A 17439-nucleotide genomic window follows, 5' to 3' on the forward strand; every position below is an offset into this window, starting at 1 on the left:
CTGATGTACTTCTTCCCTTGCCGCCGACAGAGATGTTCAACAAAGGACTAACGAATGGAGAAGAGGATGGAGGGAGAAGGAGAGGAATATGCGAGTAACATTTAGAAATGGAGAGAGATGGGGGTTCGGTCTGCTGCTACCTGTTAGTCCGAAGGTAGGAGATGATGAATAGTCACTCCCCTTCCTCCTTTTTCTTCTTCTTCCAAATAGGAAAAACAGGTTTCTCTTTAATTTGAATGGTTTTCTGTTACCGGTTAGTTCGAACTACTGTCTTTGGCGACACAGTCCAAAGGTAGGAGATGATGAACAATGCTTTTCCCATATATAAAACCAAACAATGGAAGTATAAATTTTTACACTTTCCCATCCCATCCCATTCCACCCAAATCTTCCCACAAACCAAATGAAACCTTAAATCTTCAACACAGTTGATGATTCCGGTTGCTAAGCCTGAGATGGTCACTAGGCAATCTGCATCCCTCCTAAAATGGAGGCCCGAGGATTTAACCCTCTCCTGTCCTGTGTTATATGCATGGTTGACGTGACTCGTGAGAACAAAAAACCAAAGATTTGCAGGTTAAATGGGCAATGTCTTTTGGACCAGCCTTGAATGCACTACCCCTTCCTCAAAGACCAAATCTGCTGGTGCTGGTTGGTGTCCTAATGGTTTAGGAAATGAAGGCTCAGTTTGGAAAGAGTACAAATGCAAATATGTCCAGTGCAACTACATATTTGCATTTGTACCTCTTCCAAACTGAGCTGAAATAAATTGCTGGCGCTGGTCCGGGGACCATGCTTCAAAGGAATTAGTAGAAAGTGAAATAAATTCCTTAAACCTCTTATGAATTTTTTGACCTTCCTTTTAAGTTTGTTTTTACAACCAATTATCCTGAACTTCTTTGACAAAAGTAGATCTCCAGAGTCCTCTAAAAAAAATTTCATGAAAAAGTCCAAAATACCCACTTATTTATTATTAAGGCTTCTTTCAGAAAAAAAGAGTAAAACATAACAAACTTTATGAATAAAAAAGGAGTTTAAGGGAATGCTTGACACTGAAGCATTTCATAACCGTTCCTTTTCACAAGTGGACCCTATTTCACAAGCGTTTTGTTTCATATGATTTTCTAAAAACACAAAAAAATGGGATGTAGGATGACGAGGCGTTTGAAGTGATTTGGGTTATTATTATAATTTATTTATAATGGCAACTATGTGACATTGCAAAAAAAAAAAGTCAATTTTTTCAAATTTCAATGTGTGAGATCCCCTTAGCGATTAAAGACCACCAAGGCGATTTAAGAAACTTCAATTTGATGTTTCAAGAAACCTCTCCTTTCCCGAATCCCCAATCTAATCATTGCAAAAACGTTTTTTTAGAAGCAGATGATCAAAAAGCTGTTATTTTGCTAATTCCGTTTTTTTCTTGCTATGGCACTAAATCCAATGCTTGTGGAATGCATTGGTCCCAAACACTTTCTAAAACTAAAGTTGTGGTTTAACCTTTGAACAATTGATATGAAGAGCAAATTTGGAAAATGAATTAATTTGAAAAGTAGATTAAAAGGGTTTGAAGTAGCTATTAACTTGAAGAAAAAAATGGAAAATGAAACATTTTGGTCAGACATAAACTGTATGGGTATTTTGGACATTATCGTGACTCTGCTAAGATTCTATCAGAGGAATTTACTTGCAACTGTGTTAGAAAATTCAGAAGATGTAATTACAATTATTAAACCAATTTATCCAATAAAAAAAGAGAAAATTGTAGATTATTACCTTGTATTTTGGGCCTAGTCTCTTTGGCCTCCAAACTTCAAAATGTGCCAATCAAATACATAAACTCCTAAAAGGTGGTAATTTATTATAAACCATTAAGTGGCATGTGAAAGGATACAAATGCCCTTTAGGTGTCATTTAATTTTGTTTATCAACCATCTAAATGCACAAATCTCTTAGAAACTAGTAAAGAAAAGCAATTAGTCAAAAACTCATATATTACTTTGGTTCAATCTTGATTCTTGATAAAGAAAATAATGAACAGTGTTGAAGGATAATTTTGATATTTCAAAAAACTTTAAATTGTACATGTCACAATATGATAGAGATATCTGACGGAGTGCTAAAGACATTAAGGCAGGGATTAAACTTGTACGTTTTGAAGTTGAGGGATCAAAGTGAGACTAGCCTCAAAATAAATAGTACTGGTCTTACATTTTCCCAAAATAGAGAGGCACATTTTCGATCTAGCCTTTTGTCTTCAACCCCTCGGTTTCCAACTCGTTCACTCCCTCCCGTTACTTCTTTGAGAATTCATCGAACCAGACTAAACACAGTTTGGGGGAGAAGATGGGAAGCAGTAGCTCGAAGCAGAATGTAGTCTCCGGTGGCAACAAACAAATTTTTATCTTATCCGGTCAGAGCAATATGGCCGGACGAGGAGGCGTAACCCAAGGAAAGAAATGGGACGGGATTGTTCCACCTGAGTGCCGCCCTGATCCTTGTATCCTCCGATTCAACGCCAAGCTGCATTGGGAGGAGGCCCATGAGCCCCTTCACTCCGATATCGACGCCAAGAAGACGTGCGGGGTCGGACCTGGGATGTCCTTCGCCAATGGGATCCGGGCGCGTAATTCGAGGGTAGGAGTGGTGGGTCTGGTACCGTGTGCGGTGGGAGGAACGGCGATAAAGGAGTGGGAGAGAGGGAAGCACCTCTACGATAACATGGTGAGAAGGGCCAGAGAGTCCGTCAAAGGGGGCGGCCAGCTGAAGGCTCTGCTTTGGTACCAAGGGGAGAGCGATACCTCCTCCCAACACGATGCCGATTCTTACAAATCCAACATGGAGAAATTCATCCTCGATGTTCGTGCCGATCTCCAATCCCCGTCGCTTCCGGTCATCCAGGTTCGTAACTCGATATCTTTTAGTCTCACAGTCACCTACCTCTAACTCGTGACTCGGAACACTTTGATCTGAGTCAACTATTCGATTCGGTACTCGAATCCCACTGCATTAAGATGCTGGCTCGTAATTTTGAATCGATCCATTTAAGTTAAAAAAAAAACAGTAGCGACTCGGTATGTTATGTGTGAATGTATATTAGTCCGGTATGCCCTTGGATGAACAGAGTGAATCATTATGCAGGTAGCGATTGCATCGGGAGACGGTCGATTCATAGAGAAGGTAAGAGAAGCGCAACTGGGAATCAAACTACCCAATGTTTACTGCGTTGATGCGAAGGGATTGACGCTGAAGGAAGATAATCTCCACCTAACGACGGAGGCCCAGGTCCTGCTGGGAAACATGTTGGCTGATACGTATCTCACCCACTTCGCACCCAGCACTACTACTGATTAGATTAGATCATTAGAGTTAGACCTTTCACATTAGGCTTTTGGGGTTTTACTGGTTCACTGAAGATTTCCAAATAACTACAGATTATTGATTCTGGAGTGGTAGTAGTAGTCGTCGTCCTCTTTACTCTTTATGCAAGAATGGACAAAGGACAATGGCATTGGGGTCCACTACTTCACTTGAAGAATTTGGCCAGTGAGGCCTTTGTGTCAATCCCTCCTTCCACGAAGGATGTAAGTTGTTGTTAGTTTCTTATGTGTCTTGTGTGTACATTAATTAGCCAATTTAGCTGTATAATTTGCAATGTGGGCTTAATCTTTACTCACGTCACGTATATCACAGCCGTTTGAAACGTATCTTTCATATGATTTGGGTCTTCCATATGGTTTCTCAATATCAAAGCAATAATGCGTTTTACATTTAAATAGGGATGAGTCGATGGCTGGTATTGGACATTATTATTATTATTAGGAGCAAGTATTAGCTGAGGACAATCTCTGTTCATCAAGCTGTGAAATCAATTATAATGTTTATATTGGTAATAAAATATGGGATAAATTTCTTAAACTATCCTTATAATTTAGTTAATTGACTAATTATATCCTTGTTTTAAAATTGATTAATTCTACTTTTACTGTTTTAATACTTTCATAAATCATTCAAATATATATCACGTGACTGTTATTATTTTCAAAAATACCTAATTTACCCTTCTTATAACCATTCAAATCGCCTATAATCTACAAGTCGGCGACATTCTCGTGCAAGAAGCTTCCTTCCCGAAAAATCAATGACAGTCTATATCTTGCCATCACGAAAAAAAAAAAAAAAACTGAAACCCCCACAGATACAAGTTTCACATTCAGTGAAGCAACAAACTGCCAATGTGCCGGAAACCAAAATGGTCTCGGTGATCATCGGTGAGCTTCGAGGTGAGGTCGGCATGGTATTTCAAGCGGTTACGATGGCGTGGCGTCAAATCTTGACGGACATTCGGTGGAGTCGACGGACATTCGTGAGCAGCAGTTCCGAACAGAGCGGCGGTGACAACGAAGCCTTGCAGCGGTTCCGAATAGAACAATAACGGATATTGTTCTGCTCTCCCATCTCTTCCCCCCTCTCTCTCTCCTTCCTGGTTGAATCTTGCGGACGAAGCCTCACCATACCTGTATACAAGTTTCACATTTAGTGAAGCAACAAACTGACAATGTGGTGTTTCGGAAATCAAAACGGTCTCGACAATCATCAGCGAGCTGTGAGGCGAGGTCGGCATAGTATTTCAAGCAGTTCCGATGGCGTGGCGTCAGACCCTGACGGACATTCGTGAGCAGAGGTGGACGAGGGGCGGCGGTGGAGTCGACGGACATTCGTGAGCAGCGGTTCCGAACAGAGCGGCGGTGGCAACGAAGCCTTGCAGCGGTTCCGAACAGAACAATGACAGACATTGTTCTGCTCTCCCATCTCTCTCTCTCTCTGCTCCGCCCTTCCCTATTCCGTGGAGGAGCACACTCAGGTTGCCATTTGGGAGGTAGTTGCAGAAGCAACAACTGGAAGAAGAAAAAGAAATTGTCTTCTTTGTTTGCCGATTGTAGAAGCAACAACTGGGCTCGTCTAAAGTCTGTTCTATTTGCTCTTGTGCATCAGAACTTCTGATCATATCATGGATTTTCATTTTTCATTTTTTATTTTTATTTTTTGTAAGCAATAACACAAACTTTTCAGAAGCAGATTTGTTGGGCTGTGAATTTTCCTCCGACGCCACATCACAATTTCACAACCACATCCCGGGCTCGTGAATTTTCCTGCGTGAGCAGAAATTTGGAGACGCTAATTCATGAAAAAGGAGTGATTGGAGACGCTAATTCTGAACTGAAGTGTTCATTTTTTCTAATGTTTTAAGCAGACAAAACGCAAAACCCGAGCTGTAATCATTCAAAATCGGTGAAGAAGCCATTGCAACCCAAGCTCACGATATTAAAAACTTAAAATTAACAGAAAGAAGCCGTTGATACCTCTCTTCTTCTTGAACTAGAAACTATTGTTTCAGAGAACACCTCTTAAGGCACTATTTCAAATGAGACAAAGATAGCGTAGGTGTCGGAGATGAAGACAGACACGGAACCGGAGTTCGAGATGGACACGGAATCTAAGATGATGATGAGATGGAGATGGGGTCGGAGTTAGATTTGGAGTCGGTGACAGAGATGCGCTGCTTACGTATTAATGGGTTCTTCTGTTGGATCGAAGAGAGTTGGGAGCCAGGCCATGATTTGCAAGGTTAGAAACCGACAGTTTGGAAATTGACTTGCAGCGGTTCCGAACAGAACAATGACGGGCATTGTTCGTCTGCAACTTACAATTGGTCCTAAAACGTTGAAGTCAACCTCTGTTCAAACCCACAATCAACATTTTGGGTTTTGGACCTGGTTCATCGATTCCTATATTCATGGGAGAGATGAGAGAGAAAGAAGAGAGAGTGAGAGAGGGGAGTATGGATGGAATCAAAATTTCATCCACTACCTCTGAATGCGCTCAGAGGTAGCTTGGGCGGTGGAACAGGGGAGAGCGCGGAGGTAGGGAGCGAGCGAGCGAGCGAGCGAGAGAGAGAGAGAGAGAGAGAGAGAGAGTACAGGTTGAGAGAGGGGAGAGTGGAGATCAAGAGGGGAGAGAGAGGAGAGTGGAGATCAAGAGGGGAGAGAGAGATCAGAGAATACAGGTTGAGAGAGGGCAGTGGAGTTGAGCCTACGAAAGCTGAGAAAGGTGTCAAAATTTTTATTTTGAAAATTTAGAAAAGAATGATGAGCAAAATAGTTTTTTTAATCCTCCTATTACTGACAATAAGAAAAATAATAGTCAATTGTTAAAAAGTAACGATAGAATTAGTCAATTTTCAACACTTAATTAGTTCAATAAATCATAAAGATAATTTAAGAAATTTACCATAAAATATATGAAAACCCTAATTCATCCACCGGATCAACTAATCCAAATTATGTCATTGATTCCACAGCCGTTGCATTCAGTTAATTCAATCTCATATTCAATTAGGATTAACTGAATGAGATAGTCTTGTATCAGGCCGTTAAATCAATGATCACTCCCCACATCAATTTTACAATACATAAGGCTCACAATGAGAGGTTAAATGATTGTGAGCCTCATATATTTATTTATAACTCGTGTGGAGTGTTATTTTCCGTTTCACAGCCCACTCAACAGCTATTGCTCTCAGTTGATCCTATCTCCATTGTATTTGATGGTCAATTATTATCGTTATCATTTATGAAGAGGACTGATGCATGAACTGGTATAAAGATGATGGTCAGGATTACCTTTTAGCAATGGATGAAATTACAGCTCTCATTAGATTATGTTTTTTAAAATCGGATCACACGGTTGGACCGGTCATCTAATCAGTTTCGTTTTTTCTCAAAACCATTTTTTTCTCAAAACTATTGATTTTAGTAAGTAAACCGCTGAATCGGTCAGTTAATCATTTGAACCGTTTAAATGATTTTGACCATTTTTCAAAATTTTTTTATTTTTTTTTGTCAGAATGGACCGACTATTTAGATCAAACAGTCGAACCATTTGAACCGATAACCGGACCCCTGACCAATTCGATCACCGGATCGGTTTTAAAAACCATGCAGTAGATTGTAAAGGTGATTTTTTTTTTTTTTTTACGTCAAAAAAATGTGAGAGGTAAGTTTGTTGAGAGTCTGAATCACTTGCCAATAAAATACGTTTAAATATCCTATACCAATACAATCTGACACTGCACGTCTCATACATGACTGATCCCACTTTTACGATGGGTCCCACTCTTATGGTGAGATAGTCGGTGTCAGATCATATTGTTAAAGGGTTTAAACATGTTTTATTGGCAAGAGATCTCAATTTATTTGTTGATGGTGTATATAAGGTATTAATGTAATTTTCTGGCAAAAAAGTTGTAATTACCCGAATCCCTTCAAATTTTCAAACCCAACGACAAAACAAGAATCAGGGTATGAACGCGGAGTTTCATTGTGTGAAGGTGGCAGATGTTACAAATGTATTATTTGGAAAAAGGCAACAAAAGTTTGTGAGAATCGGAGCCAAAACCGCATATTTAAGCTCAGAATGAAGTGATAACAAATACTTCTTGGCTAAATACTTCACGGAACAAGTTTAAATGCATGCGAGGTTGACAATTTAGTAAGTGTTTGGCATGCCACGCCATGGTACTATTGGCAGCAAAAGTTACGAAAATGAGAAAATATCAAATTTAACGTTTTTTCAAACCACATTTCCTGAATTCCAAGGCGTGAATATTTTCTGGAACAACGGTTCCAAACAAGACTACATTTCTTGGTGTGGTGTAGACGTGGCCGTTTTCTGAAGCAACAGCATCAATGCAAAACACCAACTTATAAGAGAGAAAAAGGCATTGTTTGCTAAGGCTTGCTAATAGTATCATAATTCATAAGAGCAAATGTATACTTTGGCAATATCATTCTTATGTATTAAACACTTTAAAATTTACGGATGAGATGGTAATCAAGGTATAAGTAGGGGTAAGCATTTGGGTTTATTCGGTTAAAAATCGAATCGAATAAACCAAAATTTTAAAAACTAAACTGAAAAAATAAAAACTGAAATTTTATAAAAACCAAAATAAACAAAACAAAAAATTTTTGGTTATTTTGTTTAAAACCAAATTTTAATAATATATCTATATAATATATTATAACATATAATTTATCATATATTATGAAAGCAAATTTAATTATATTAATATATACATATTAAAGTCCGATTTATTCAGTTAACCAAATTTGTAATTCTAAAAATCAAAACCGACATACTCAAAAACCAAACAAACCGAAACTGAAATTTTTGGTTCGATTTTTTGGTTTTAACCGAATAATGCTCACCCCTAGCTATAAGTTGTTCATAAGGATTAAATTAAAGCGTATAAATGTTTGGCTAGCTTATGTGATTTAAATAGAAAAGTGACCAACATTTAATTTTTTTTTTCGTTTTAAAATTATTACTATAACCTTAAGGCCAATGCATTCAACAATAATCAAAACACAGTTACATCGAGTCCATAAAGATCTAGCTGTATCTTCATCGGCATTCAATCATAAAACCTTTAAATCTGTATTCAAAACCATCTTGTTAAAAATGACTATGCAATTAAAATTTTTTTAAAAAAACCTAATTATTTTTAACTTATATTTATAATATGTATATAAATATAAAATGCTAAACTTATCAATTATAAATTTTATATAATAATAATAATAATAATAATAATAATAATAATAATAATAATAATAATAATAATAATAATAATAATAATAATAATTTTTGTAGGGACTTAGATTTTAATTGGATTGAATGGGATTAAGGCTCCGTTTGCTTTTCGTTAAGTTACTTACCTAGGTAAATGCACTTAATTGAATTTATCCGGGTATGTGCGTTTACCCATGTTCTTTTATTTTCTAGTAAATAGGGCAATGACCATTTTAATCATAAAAATCTATTATTAAAAGGGACATTTTTGTCCTATTCAAGTGTTTGCAATTTTTCATCCAGGTGGGAAAGTTATTTATCCACCTAGGAGATGGGAGTAAGTGATACCTTGAAAAATAAACTTTCTCTGATCCCTACAAAAATTTGAATAAAGAATATAGGTTTTTATGGTCAATAAGAACCAAAATACTATTAACCAACTTTTCCCCTTCTCAAAATCTAAAAATAAGAACACCCCCTAAATTTGCATCCAATTCGATTATTAACCGAATGCAAGTTTTTACATCTAAATCCAAAATAATCCAATTTGGAGTTGAATCGGACATCAAATTTCCAGTCCTTTGACATCCCTAGGAGTATAGGATAGAACTTAAAAAATCATGGGAAGTGGACCAAGTCCAAGCAAAAGAACAGGTAAGTGCATATCTTGACTTTATGGGCTGGTTGATTATAGATTGTGTGAAAGGATAATCTTGAAATTTTCAATGAGCATGAAGATGCTCTGAAGAGATTGAGAATTAGCCTCTAACAAGAGTTTTACCTACCTTCTAACCAAATAAATTGAGTTCAAATCAGCACCCCCCCCACCAAAAAAAAAAAAAAATTGCCCCTTACAACATCCTATAGCACATCCCTGTCATGTATTGAGAACATCTTTCTATGATAATACAAAAAATGATGATGTCATCATTGAGAAATGTTTTCAATACAAGGCGGGGGAATACGCCTTGGGACGTTGTGTGTGTGTGGGGGGGGGCGCAATCTTGTAGTTGTAGGGGCTGATTTGATCTCAAAAAAATTGTAGGAATTCCTGAATGCCTTTTCTACCCACAAAACTGCCTGTCAAAGCCTGAAACCGTTGCATTTTATCTGCATTCATTTTATCAGTGGCAGGTGCCCTATTATACGTATCTAAACACTAGTGAAAGTGCAGGTAAAAAGTGAAGAATGGAGATCTGAACTCGTTTACCCCAAAACAAAAACTCGTTTTCTAAGCTTCCTCCTGAAGGCTGAAGATTGGAAAAATGTTAAATTGATGCTTGCCTTGGTTTGGATGAAAGACATAATAGTTAATTATATAACCTGTTAACTTTTATTTTTTAATTGCATGTGGCTTACGTTAGTATTTATTTATAAAAAAAAGAAAAAATAGGATAAATTGCTGAAACCTTTACTGAAGTTTCTGACTGTTGCTGAAACCTCTTGTGAATATTATGATATAGTTGTAAGTTGACCTCTTTTGTTAGAATCTTATAAAAAGAGGTACAAAAATGTTCAAAATACTCATACAATTACTATTGAGGCTGGTTTCTACTGAAAAAACAATACAAATTTTATAAACTAAAAAAAATAGAGAATTTATAGTTGTAGGTTTGCCTTTGAATGATTGATATGAAGCTCAAATTTGGAAAATAAATTAAGTTCAAAAAAGAGATTGAATAGGTTGGGGGCTTGGGGCTAATGATTTGTATGAGGATAAAAATTTGAAAATAAACATTTTGATCAAAAGTAACTACATGGGTATTATGAACATTTTCATGACTCTTTTTAGAAGATTTAACAAAGGGTATCTACATGCAACTATGTCACAAAGTTGAGAGAAGGTAATTAATTGCATTTACCAAACTTCAATAAAGCTTTCATCAATAACCAAAAGCTTCAGGGATGGTTTTAGCAATTTACCCATAAAAATAATTAATTGTAAGGCTCAATTTGGGAGGAGTATAAATACAAAAATGTACAGTGTAAATACATTCAAAATAGGAAAATTCCCAATTAGTATCTTGTACTTCAGGCTTAGTGCCACTTTGCTCCCCTAACTTTAAAATACACCAAATTAGTACCCAAACTTTCAAAACTGTCAATCTAATAGCTGTGGTTAATCAGTATTATCAGATGTTAAGTGGTATATGAAAAGACACAAATACTCTTCAAGTGTCATCTAATTTTCTTTATCAACCATTTAAATGCTCTTCTCAAAACTAAAATACTATTCATCATCTTCTTCCTCAAGAAGATGATAAAGATGGTATAAGTTTTTGGTACAGTTTTGCACAGTAATTATTCGACTCCCACAAAAACCAAATGATTCCCCTCAAATGTTTGGCTGGTAGAGAAGAAGCAACAGGAAGGAAAGAATTAAGGAGAAAATGAGAAAGAAACAGGAGTTGCCGTGCTTCTGCTCTTGGTCCTTGGCATGGACTGTGCCTGGGTTCGGATAACAAGTGACGTGGAAGGGAAGGTTAGACCCTAACTCGAGCTTATTGTTTTAAGACGGTGGATATGTCGAGAAGTTGTATGATGGATATCATGTTGTATTTGTTAGGAGCGGACCAGGCATTGAACCCCTCATATAGTCATGTTGTAATGCGGCTTTGAAGATGAGCAACCATTGTTGGTAGAGCTTCATCGAGAGAATTCCTCCTCCCGTCAAGGATTTTTGTTTATCTCACAAAAACTCTATTAATTGAAGTTCATGCTGAACTAATAAACTTGTTTCTTCAAGGAGTTCAAACCAGCCTCCCACATCATAGAACATCTCCGCCTTGTATTGCGAATATCTTTTAATGATGATATCATCATTTTTTATATTATCATTGGGAGATGTTCCTAATATATGGCGGGTATGGGATGTTGTGGGGGACTGATTTGATCTCTTTTTCAAGTTGTTAATTTGTGAAGACTTATGTTGTGAGGAGATTGTTGCTCTCTCTCTCTCTTTCTCTCTCTCAAGCAGTTTCTCTTCAAGAACTGATTTGAATCATAGAGCACTGTTTTAGTCTCAAGATAGAAGATGATGAACTAAGTTTTTCTAAAAGATAGTTTTGACATTGTAAATGGCATATGATATCACTTGATATAGATACCTGATGGATTATTAATAGCACGTTTTAAAATTTGAAAACCAAAGTGACACTAAACCCAAAATACAGGATACTAATTGAGAATTTTACTTTAAAAGGATACAAAATACAAGGTTTTAACTTTTAAACTCTATTTATTTGTAGTTGTTCTCTTTTCCAATTAAGTCTAAGGCTCAGTTTGGAAAGAGTATAAATACATATAAAATATAAGAATTTACACTCTACAGAGTATAAAGGAAAGTTTGATGCAATGCACCAAGAAAGGAACATTTTTGGTCCTCCATTCATTGCAAGCCACGTTATCTATCTGTGTAGCATATTGAAGAGATAAACTTCCCTCAGGACAGGCCCGTGCCCACGCCGTTCCAACGCCATTATAACCTTCCATTGGGAATATCTCCCCATGACGGACGCTGAACTCCATATTCAAGGGATCGAAATTGTTTAACAGGAAGAAGATGGAGGAAAGTAAGAAACCAAATAAAGAAAACGTGGAAAACAGTGAAAGAGAGAGAGAAGTCCCATGTGGCGATATCAAAATTTTATATCAAATAACTTATTTTATAACGCGGCAGATTTTGTATGGAAGACCGAAAAGCACCTCTTTACAGGCATAATCCGGTGTAGACCCCTTCTGAAAAAAAAGGAAGAAAATGTGAATTCAGACAATAGACCTCCTAGTCCACTTCAGATCTGTCACGGATCAGACTTGTTTCTTAAGCCATGGCTTCTCTCTTGGGATTCTCTTCGACTCTTTTCTATATTATTATTATTATTATTATTTATTGGCCAATAAGGAAAACGACTTCGATCGTCTCGTCCCTAACATAGAGAGAGAGAGAGGGAGAGGGAGAGGGAGAGGGAGGGAGGATTCTCAGCTACGAACATACAACGCCGTGAATTGAACGCAAGGTATGCTCTCATTGATACTTTTCATCCTCTTGGCTTATGCCTGGTTATTGAAACCGGCGCAAGTGGTTCATGGATCTGGGTTTTTATACAAGGACATCTTCCTTCTTGCCGGGCAGAGTAACATGGCCGGCAGAGGAGGCGTCGTTGATGAGAAATGGGACAGATTAGTCCCTCCCGAAATCAAACCAAAACCGTCGATTCTCCGGTTCAGTGCAAAGCTCAGATGGGAGGAAGCTGCGGAGCCTCTTCACGCCGACATCGATGTGAATAAGACGTGCGGAGTCGGACCCGGTTTGGCGTTTGCAAACGTGATAAGGGACAAGGATTCAAGCATTGGGGTGGTGGGTTTGGTGCCTTGCGCAGTGGGAGGGACGAATATCCACGAGTGGGCACGGGGGACTCACCTGTACAATCAGTTGGTGAGGAGGGCTATGGCGTCTCTCAATGAGGGTGGAGCCATTCGAGCAATCCTCTGGTACCAGGGTGAAAGCGACACCCTGTCTAAATCCGACGCCCAATCGTACAAGGAGAACTTAGAGAAATTCATTCAAAACCTACTCTCTGATCTCAATTCTCCTATGATCCCAATAATCCAGGTATCTCTAATTCTCTATCTATCTGCCGACTTTTATTTTATTTTTTCTTTCTCTCGACTGTTGACTCTTGAGTGTTTGATCTGAGACAAATGGGTATGATCCCACGTTGCAATTATATAGAATGAGCTAGTAATTGGTTGGTGCATGTGCCTCTCATTTGATTTGAGCATTTAGGAAAACCTGTTCTAGACTAGTAGAATGTTCCATCTGTTACTACATTAAGAAGCTACACCTCATTCCTGCTGGCTGCGGGCTGCTGCTATGGAGGCTTCAAAGTTCAAACCCTCCGCTCATCTCTTTACATTAGAAGTCCAAATCCAACAGTTTTGACATGCGGAGGAAGTCAACAGGTTGCGATATTGGTACATTGGGTTGGGATTACAATTACATAGTGAGTTTGTTATTTTGGGCTTGGATCAAATGTCTCAGGAGTCGGGTATTGGTTGAGATGAGTACAACAACCCAGACCGAGCCGTAGTCCGTAGAGTAATTTTCAGTTGGATACCTAATATATATGACATTGGATAGCATTTTATCTTATATAAATTAATATATTACAATCCAAACGTCCACATGGTCCATCACCTAACTTTAACCAACCTTATGCCATTTTGGGCCCCACCAGACCAGTACTAACATTTGGGTATCTCTTCCAGTGTGGCTACAATACATCCAATCAACGTTTGTTTCTTTTTTTCCCGAGAAATCTTTTGGCTCTAGCAGTGGTAGTTATTTGAATCTGAACGTATAAAAGGGAAAGCACAGTATGGAGTGGAGAAGTGGGACCAAGAATCTTGGGCTTTCTATTTCAACCCTGCCTGGAAAGCCCAGAACCCGAGCCGGGCCCAGGCTAGTGGGCTTGTCACAGGTGCAAGGTCCGGCCTGGGCCTGTCTCATGATCACCCCTAGGGTCAAGACCCACAACCCATCTAAAAGTTTTTGGTGTATGTGTAGGTGGCTCTGGCATCAGGACAAGGGCCGTTCATAGAGACGGTAAGGGAAGCTCAGCTGGGAACCGACCTACCAAACGTTAGGTGCGTTGACGCCAAGGGACTGCCACTTGAAGTAGATAACTTGCACCTCACAACACCTGCTCAATTAACGCTTGGGGAGATGTTGGCTGACGCCTTCCTCAATTATTTTCAAGGTTCAATCCCTATCACCAGTAACGCTCCCAGGAGATAGATAATACGGTTTGTTTTCACTTTTCAAACTTTTTTCAATGGGCCCACAGCTTAGGGTGCTTGAACGATCCTGACCACCTGATTCGGATCAACAACCTTTGGGCCGATGAAATATGGGAGTTGTTAGCAAATTGACCCACTGCAATAGATGCGATACAAATGTTGTATAGTGCACAATATCACAAGTGTTGTGGCCTTGTGGGTTCACCAAAAAAATGTATCCGAATTCCTGAACTAAATTGGCAGTAAGAATAAGCAAAGCACACGTGAGTGAACCCCACTCGAGCTTTTCAAATATATCCTTGAACCCTCTACTTGTATTTTGCTAAGTAGCATTTTTGTCATTTATTCGTATGGGCTAAATGTGACTTGTCGTGGTATTTTCCTTGTCAAGGCTAAGTCTTTGTTTGTTTGTATCACTGGTGCAAATGAAGTGTCCAATTCTTTGGTTTAATTTTACTACAGATTTTATATACATTTTTTTTTTGTTTATTTATATTGCAGACAGTTAAAATAAAACCAGAATAAAATAAAGTACATCCCCCGAGGCAAAAATCAACTAAATTTGCAATTTTTTCGTTTACACTCTCATGCACTTGTCCTAATATATATAAAATTGCATTGTAAACAAACATAGATTTTCAATTGATATCTCCCACCTTGTGTAATTCCTCCTCATTTAACATTAAAAAATAAAAAAAACATAGCCTTTAGTAGATCTTTTAATGCCCATACCATTAGAATTTTTGGGATAAGTTGACTGTACTTCACCTCAGAATTCTAAATTCAACTGCAGACCTATAACAATTCAAAATTATAAATGCATTCACCTATAACACCCATATTCACTCGTAAGTAGGGGTGGCAAATGGGTGGGTTGGGTAACGGTTGAATACCAACCCACCCATATTGACCCATCAATCCACCATGATGCAACATTAATCCTTGTTAAAGGGTTACAACCCACCCTAACCCTAACTCACCCTGATCCACCCATATTGACCCACTTGACTCATCCATATTGACCATTAATTACCCTCACCCATACTAACCTACCTACCATCACTTATAAATACAAAAATAGGTCGGGCTGGCCCATATACCCAAAGTAATAAATTTTGAAAGAATAATCTCTCTTAAGACTGCGACATGACAAAAATGAGTCATGTCAACCCGTATACCCGAAAATGCAAAAATTGTAGATAAATGCAGAAAATGCAAAAAAGTACCAAAAAATTGTAGAAAAATACAAAAAATACCAAAAATCTGAAAAATACAAAAAACTAAAAAATTATAGAAATTTCAGAAATTTTGTAGAAAAAATAAGAAAATATGCAAAAAATATGTAGAAAAGCACAAAAAATTGTAAAAAATGCAGAAAATACTAGAAAATACAGAAACTACAGAAACTGCAAAAAATAACAAAAAAATTGCAGAAATGCAAAGCTTTTATAAAAGTGCTTTCGCAAAAGTACTTTTATGAAAGTACTTCTACAAAAGTACATCTATAAAAGTTCTTTCATAAAAGTACTTTCGTAAAAGTACTTTTATAAAAGTGCTTGTGTAAAAGTACTTTTATAAGTCATTTTATGCTTTTATAAAAGTATTTTCATAAAAGTACTTTAATAAAAATGCTTTCGTGTAAAAGTACTTTTGTAAAAGTGCTTTCATAAAAGTACTTTTATAAAAATGCTTTTATGCTTTCATAAAAGTGTTTTCGGAAAAGTACTTTCATGTAAAAGTGCTTTTATAAAAGTACTTTCTTAAAAATGCTTTCGTATAAAAGTACTTTTGTAAAAGTGCTTTCATAAAAGTCCTTTTCATAAAATTGCTTTTGTATAAAATTGCATGTGAACACGAAAGTTAATAAAATCTATTTTATTTCACTTTTAATCTGAAAATGTAATGTGACATGGTGGTTTGGAAGTCTAATGAGATGTCTTTACAGTTGGAGGCATGAATTCAAATCATTGCAACTTATATTTTTTTAGATTTGGTGAGTATAGATAGAGTTGACTTTGACCTACCCCATCTTGACCCGTGCGACCCAACCCATCCTAACCCTAATAGGTACTATTGACCCAACCCACCCTGACCCTTTTCCATTGACCCTAATGGGTTACTTGACCCATATTGACCCACCAATAGATTGGGTGGGTTCCAAGGTGGCTGGGTCAAATGGGTTAGGATCAAGATTGCCAGGCCTACCCATGAATTGGCATCAATTCCAAGCTAGCACTTACCCCAACTGTACGGTGAAGCTAAGATTTTTGAGGGTGGATTGAACAGTAAAAACCCTAGATTTTTTTAGTAATTCATACCATGACACCATTAGATTTTGGCCAGGCCCAAAAGCCCTTAAAGACCAAGAAATGCTGGAGGTAGGGGTGTCAATTGGACTGGATTTGGTCCAATCCAATCTAGTCAAATGTGTGCCCATTACAAATGGACTAGGTCCAATCCAATCCAATGAATATTTTGGATCATTTGGACTGGTCCAATTCATTGTCTGGACCATCCAATATGTTCAAATTTGTTTTAATTTACATCAAATCTAAATCAAACCTGGTCCATTGACACTTATATTCTTATCTTCTATCAATGGATCAGATATTGGCTCAATCCAACCCAATCCAATATAAATTCATTACGAATGGACCAGGTCCAATCCAATCCAATAAATACTTTGGACCATTAAGTCTGAATTGATCCAATTCAATGTCTTGTTAGTCCATCCAATCCGCACAAAATTGATTTTGGTTTTGGATAACTCTAATCCAAAACCGGTCCATTGACACCCCTAACTGGGGGTTAGATTTAGTGATTGACTAACACCCTTACATAACCTAATAATCACTTATTACACTATCTATTATCTATTATATAAAATATTTATATTAATTACAGAAACTAAAACAACAAGAAAAAATGTAGATTATGAGCTATATATGATTTGATGGGTGGCAAGGTGATGCAGGAATGAGCTAGCATGGATGTGGACTAAATCGA

The 17439-nt window shown here is 37.5% G+C and overlaps 2 protein-coding genes across 4 annotated transcripts; both read left to right on the plus strand.

Annotated features, from left to right (window-relative positions):
- The first annotated feature begins 2212 nt into the window (after positions 1-2212).
- LOC104607188 (putative carbohydrate esterase At4g34215) lies at positions 2213-3713 on the plus strand. Its single transcript, XM_010272757.3, has 2 exons — positions 2213-2901; positions 3142-3713. The coding sequence occupies exons 1-2, from the start codon at positions 2347-2349 to the stop codon at positions 3352-3354; spliced, it is 768 nt and encodes a 255-aa protein (XP_010271059.1). The 5' UTR covers positions 2213-2346; the 3' UTR covers positions 3355-3713.
- An 8607-nt stretch (positions 3714-12320) lies between these two features.
- Positions 12321-14859, plus strand: LOC104607179 (putative carbohydrate esterase At4g34215). 3 transcript variants are annotated; one of them, XM_088888601.1, is made up of 3 exons: positions 12322-12650; positions 12767-13246; positions 14201-14859. In XM_088888601.1, the coding sequence occupies exons 2-3, from the start codon at positions 12773-12775 to the stop codon at positions 14429-14431; spliced, it is 705 nt and encodes a 234-aa protein (XP_088744727.1). In that variant the 5' UTR covers positions 12322-12650; positions 12767-12772; the 3' UTR covers positions 14432-14859. The 3 variants fall into 3 exon arrangements, with proteins under 3 accessions (XP_010271049.1, XP_088744727.1, XP_088744726.1); XM_088888600.1 differs by having other exon boundaries at positions 12323-12650; positions 12743-13246; XM_010272747.3 differs by having other exon boundaries at positions 12321-13246.
- The last annotated feature ends 2580 nt before the right edge of the window (positions 14860-17439 follow it).

The sequence above is a fragment of the Nelumbo nucifera genome, chromosome 5 (genome assembly GCF_055504915.1).
Source record: "Nelumbo nucifera cultivar China Antique chromosome 5, China Antique-T2T, whole genome shotgun sequence".
Lineage (NCBI taxonomy): Eukaryota > Viridiplantae > Streptophyta > Magnoliopsida > Proteales > Nelumbonaceae > Nelumbo > Nelumbo nucifera.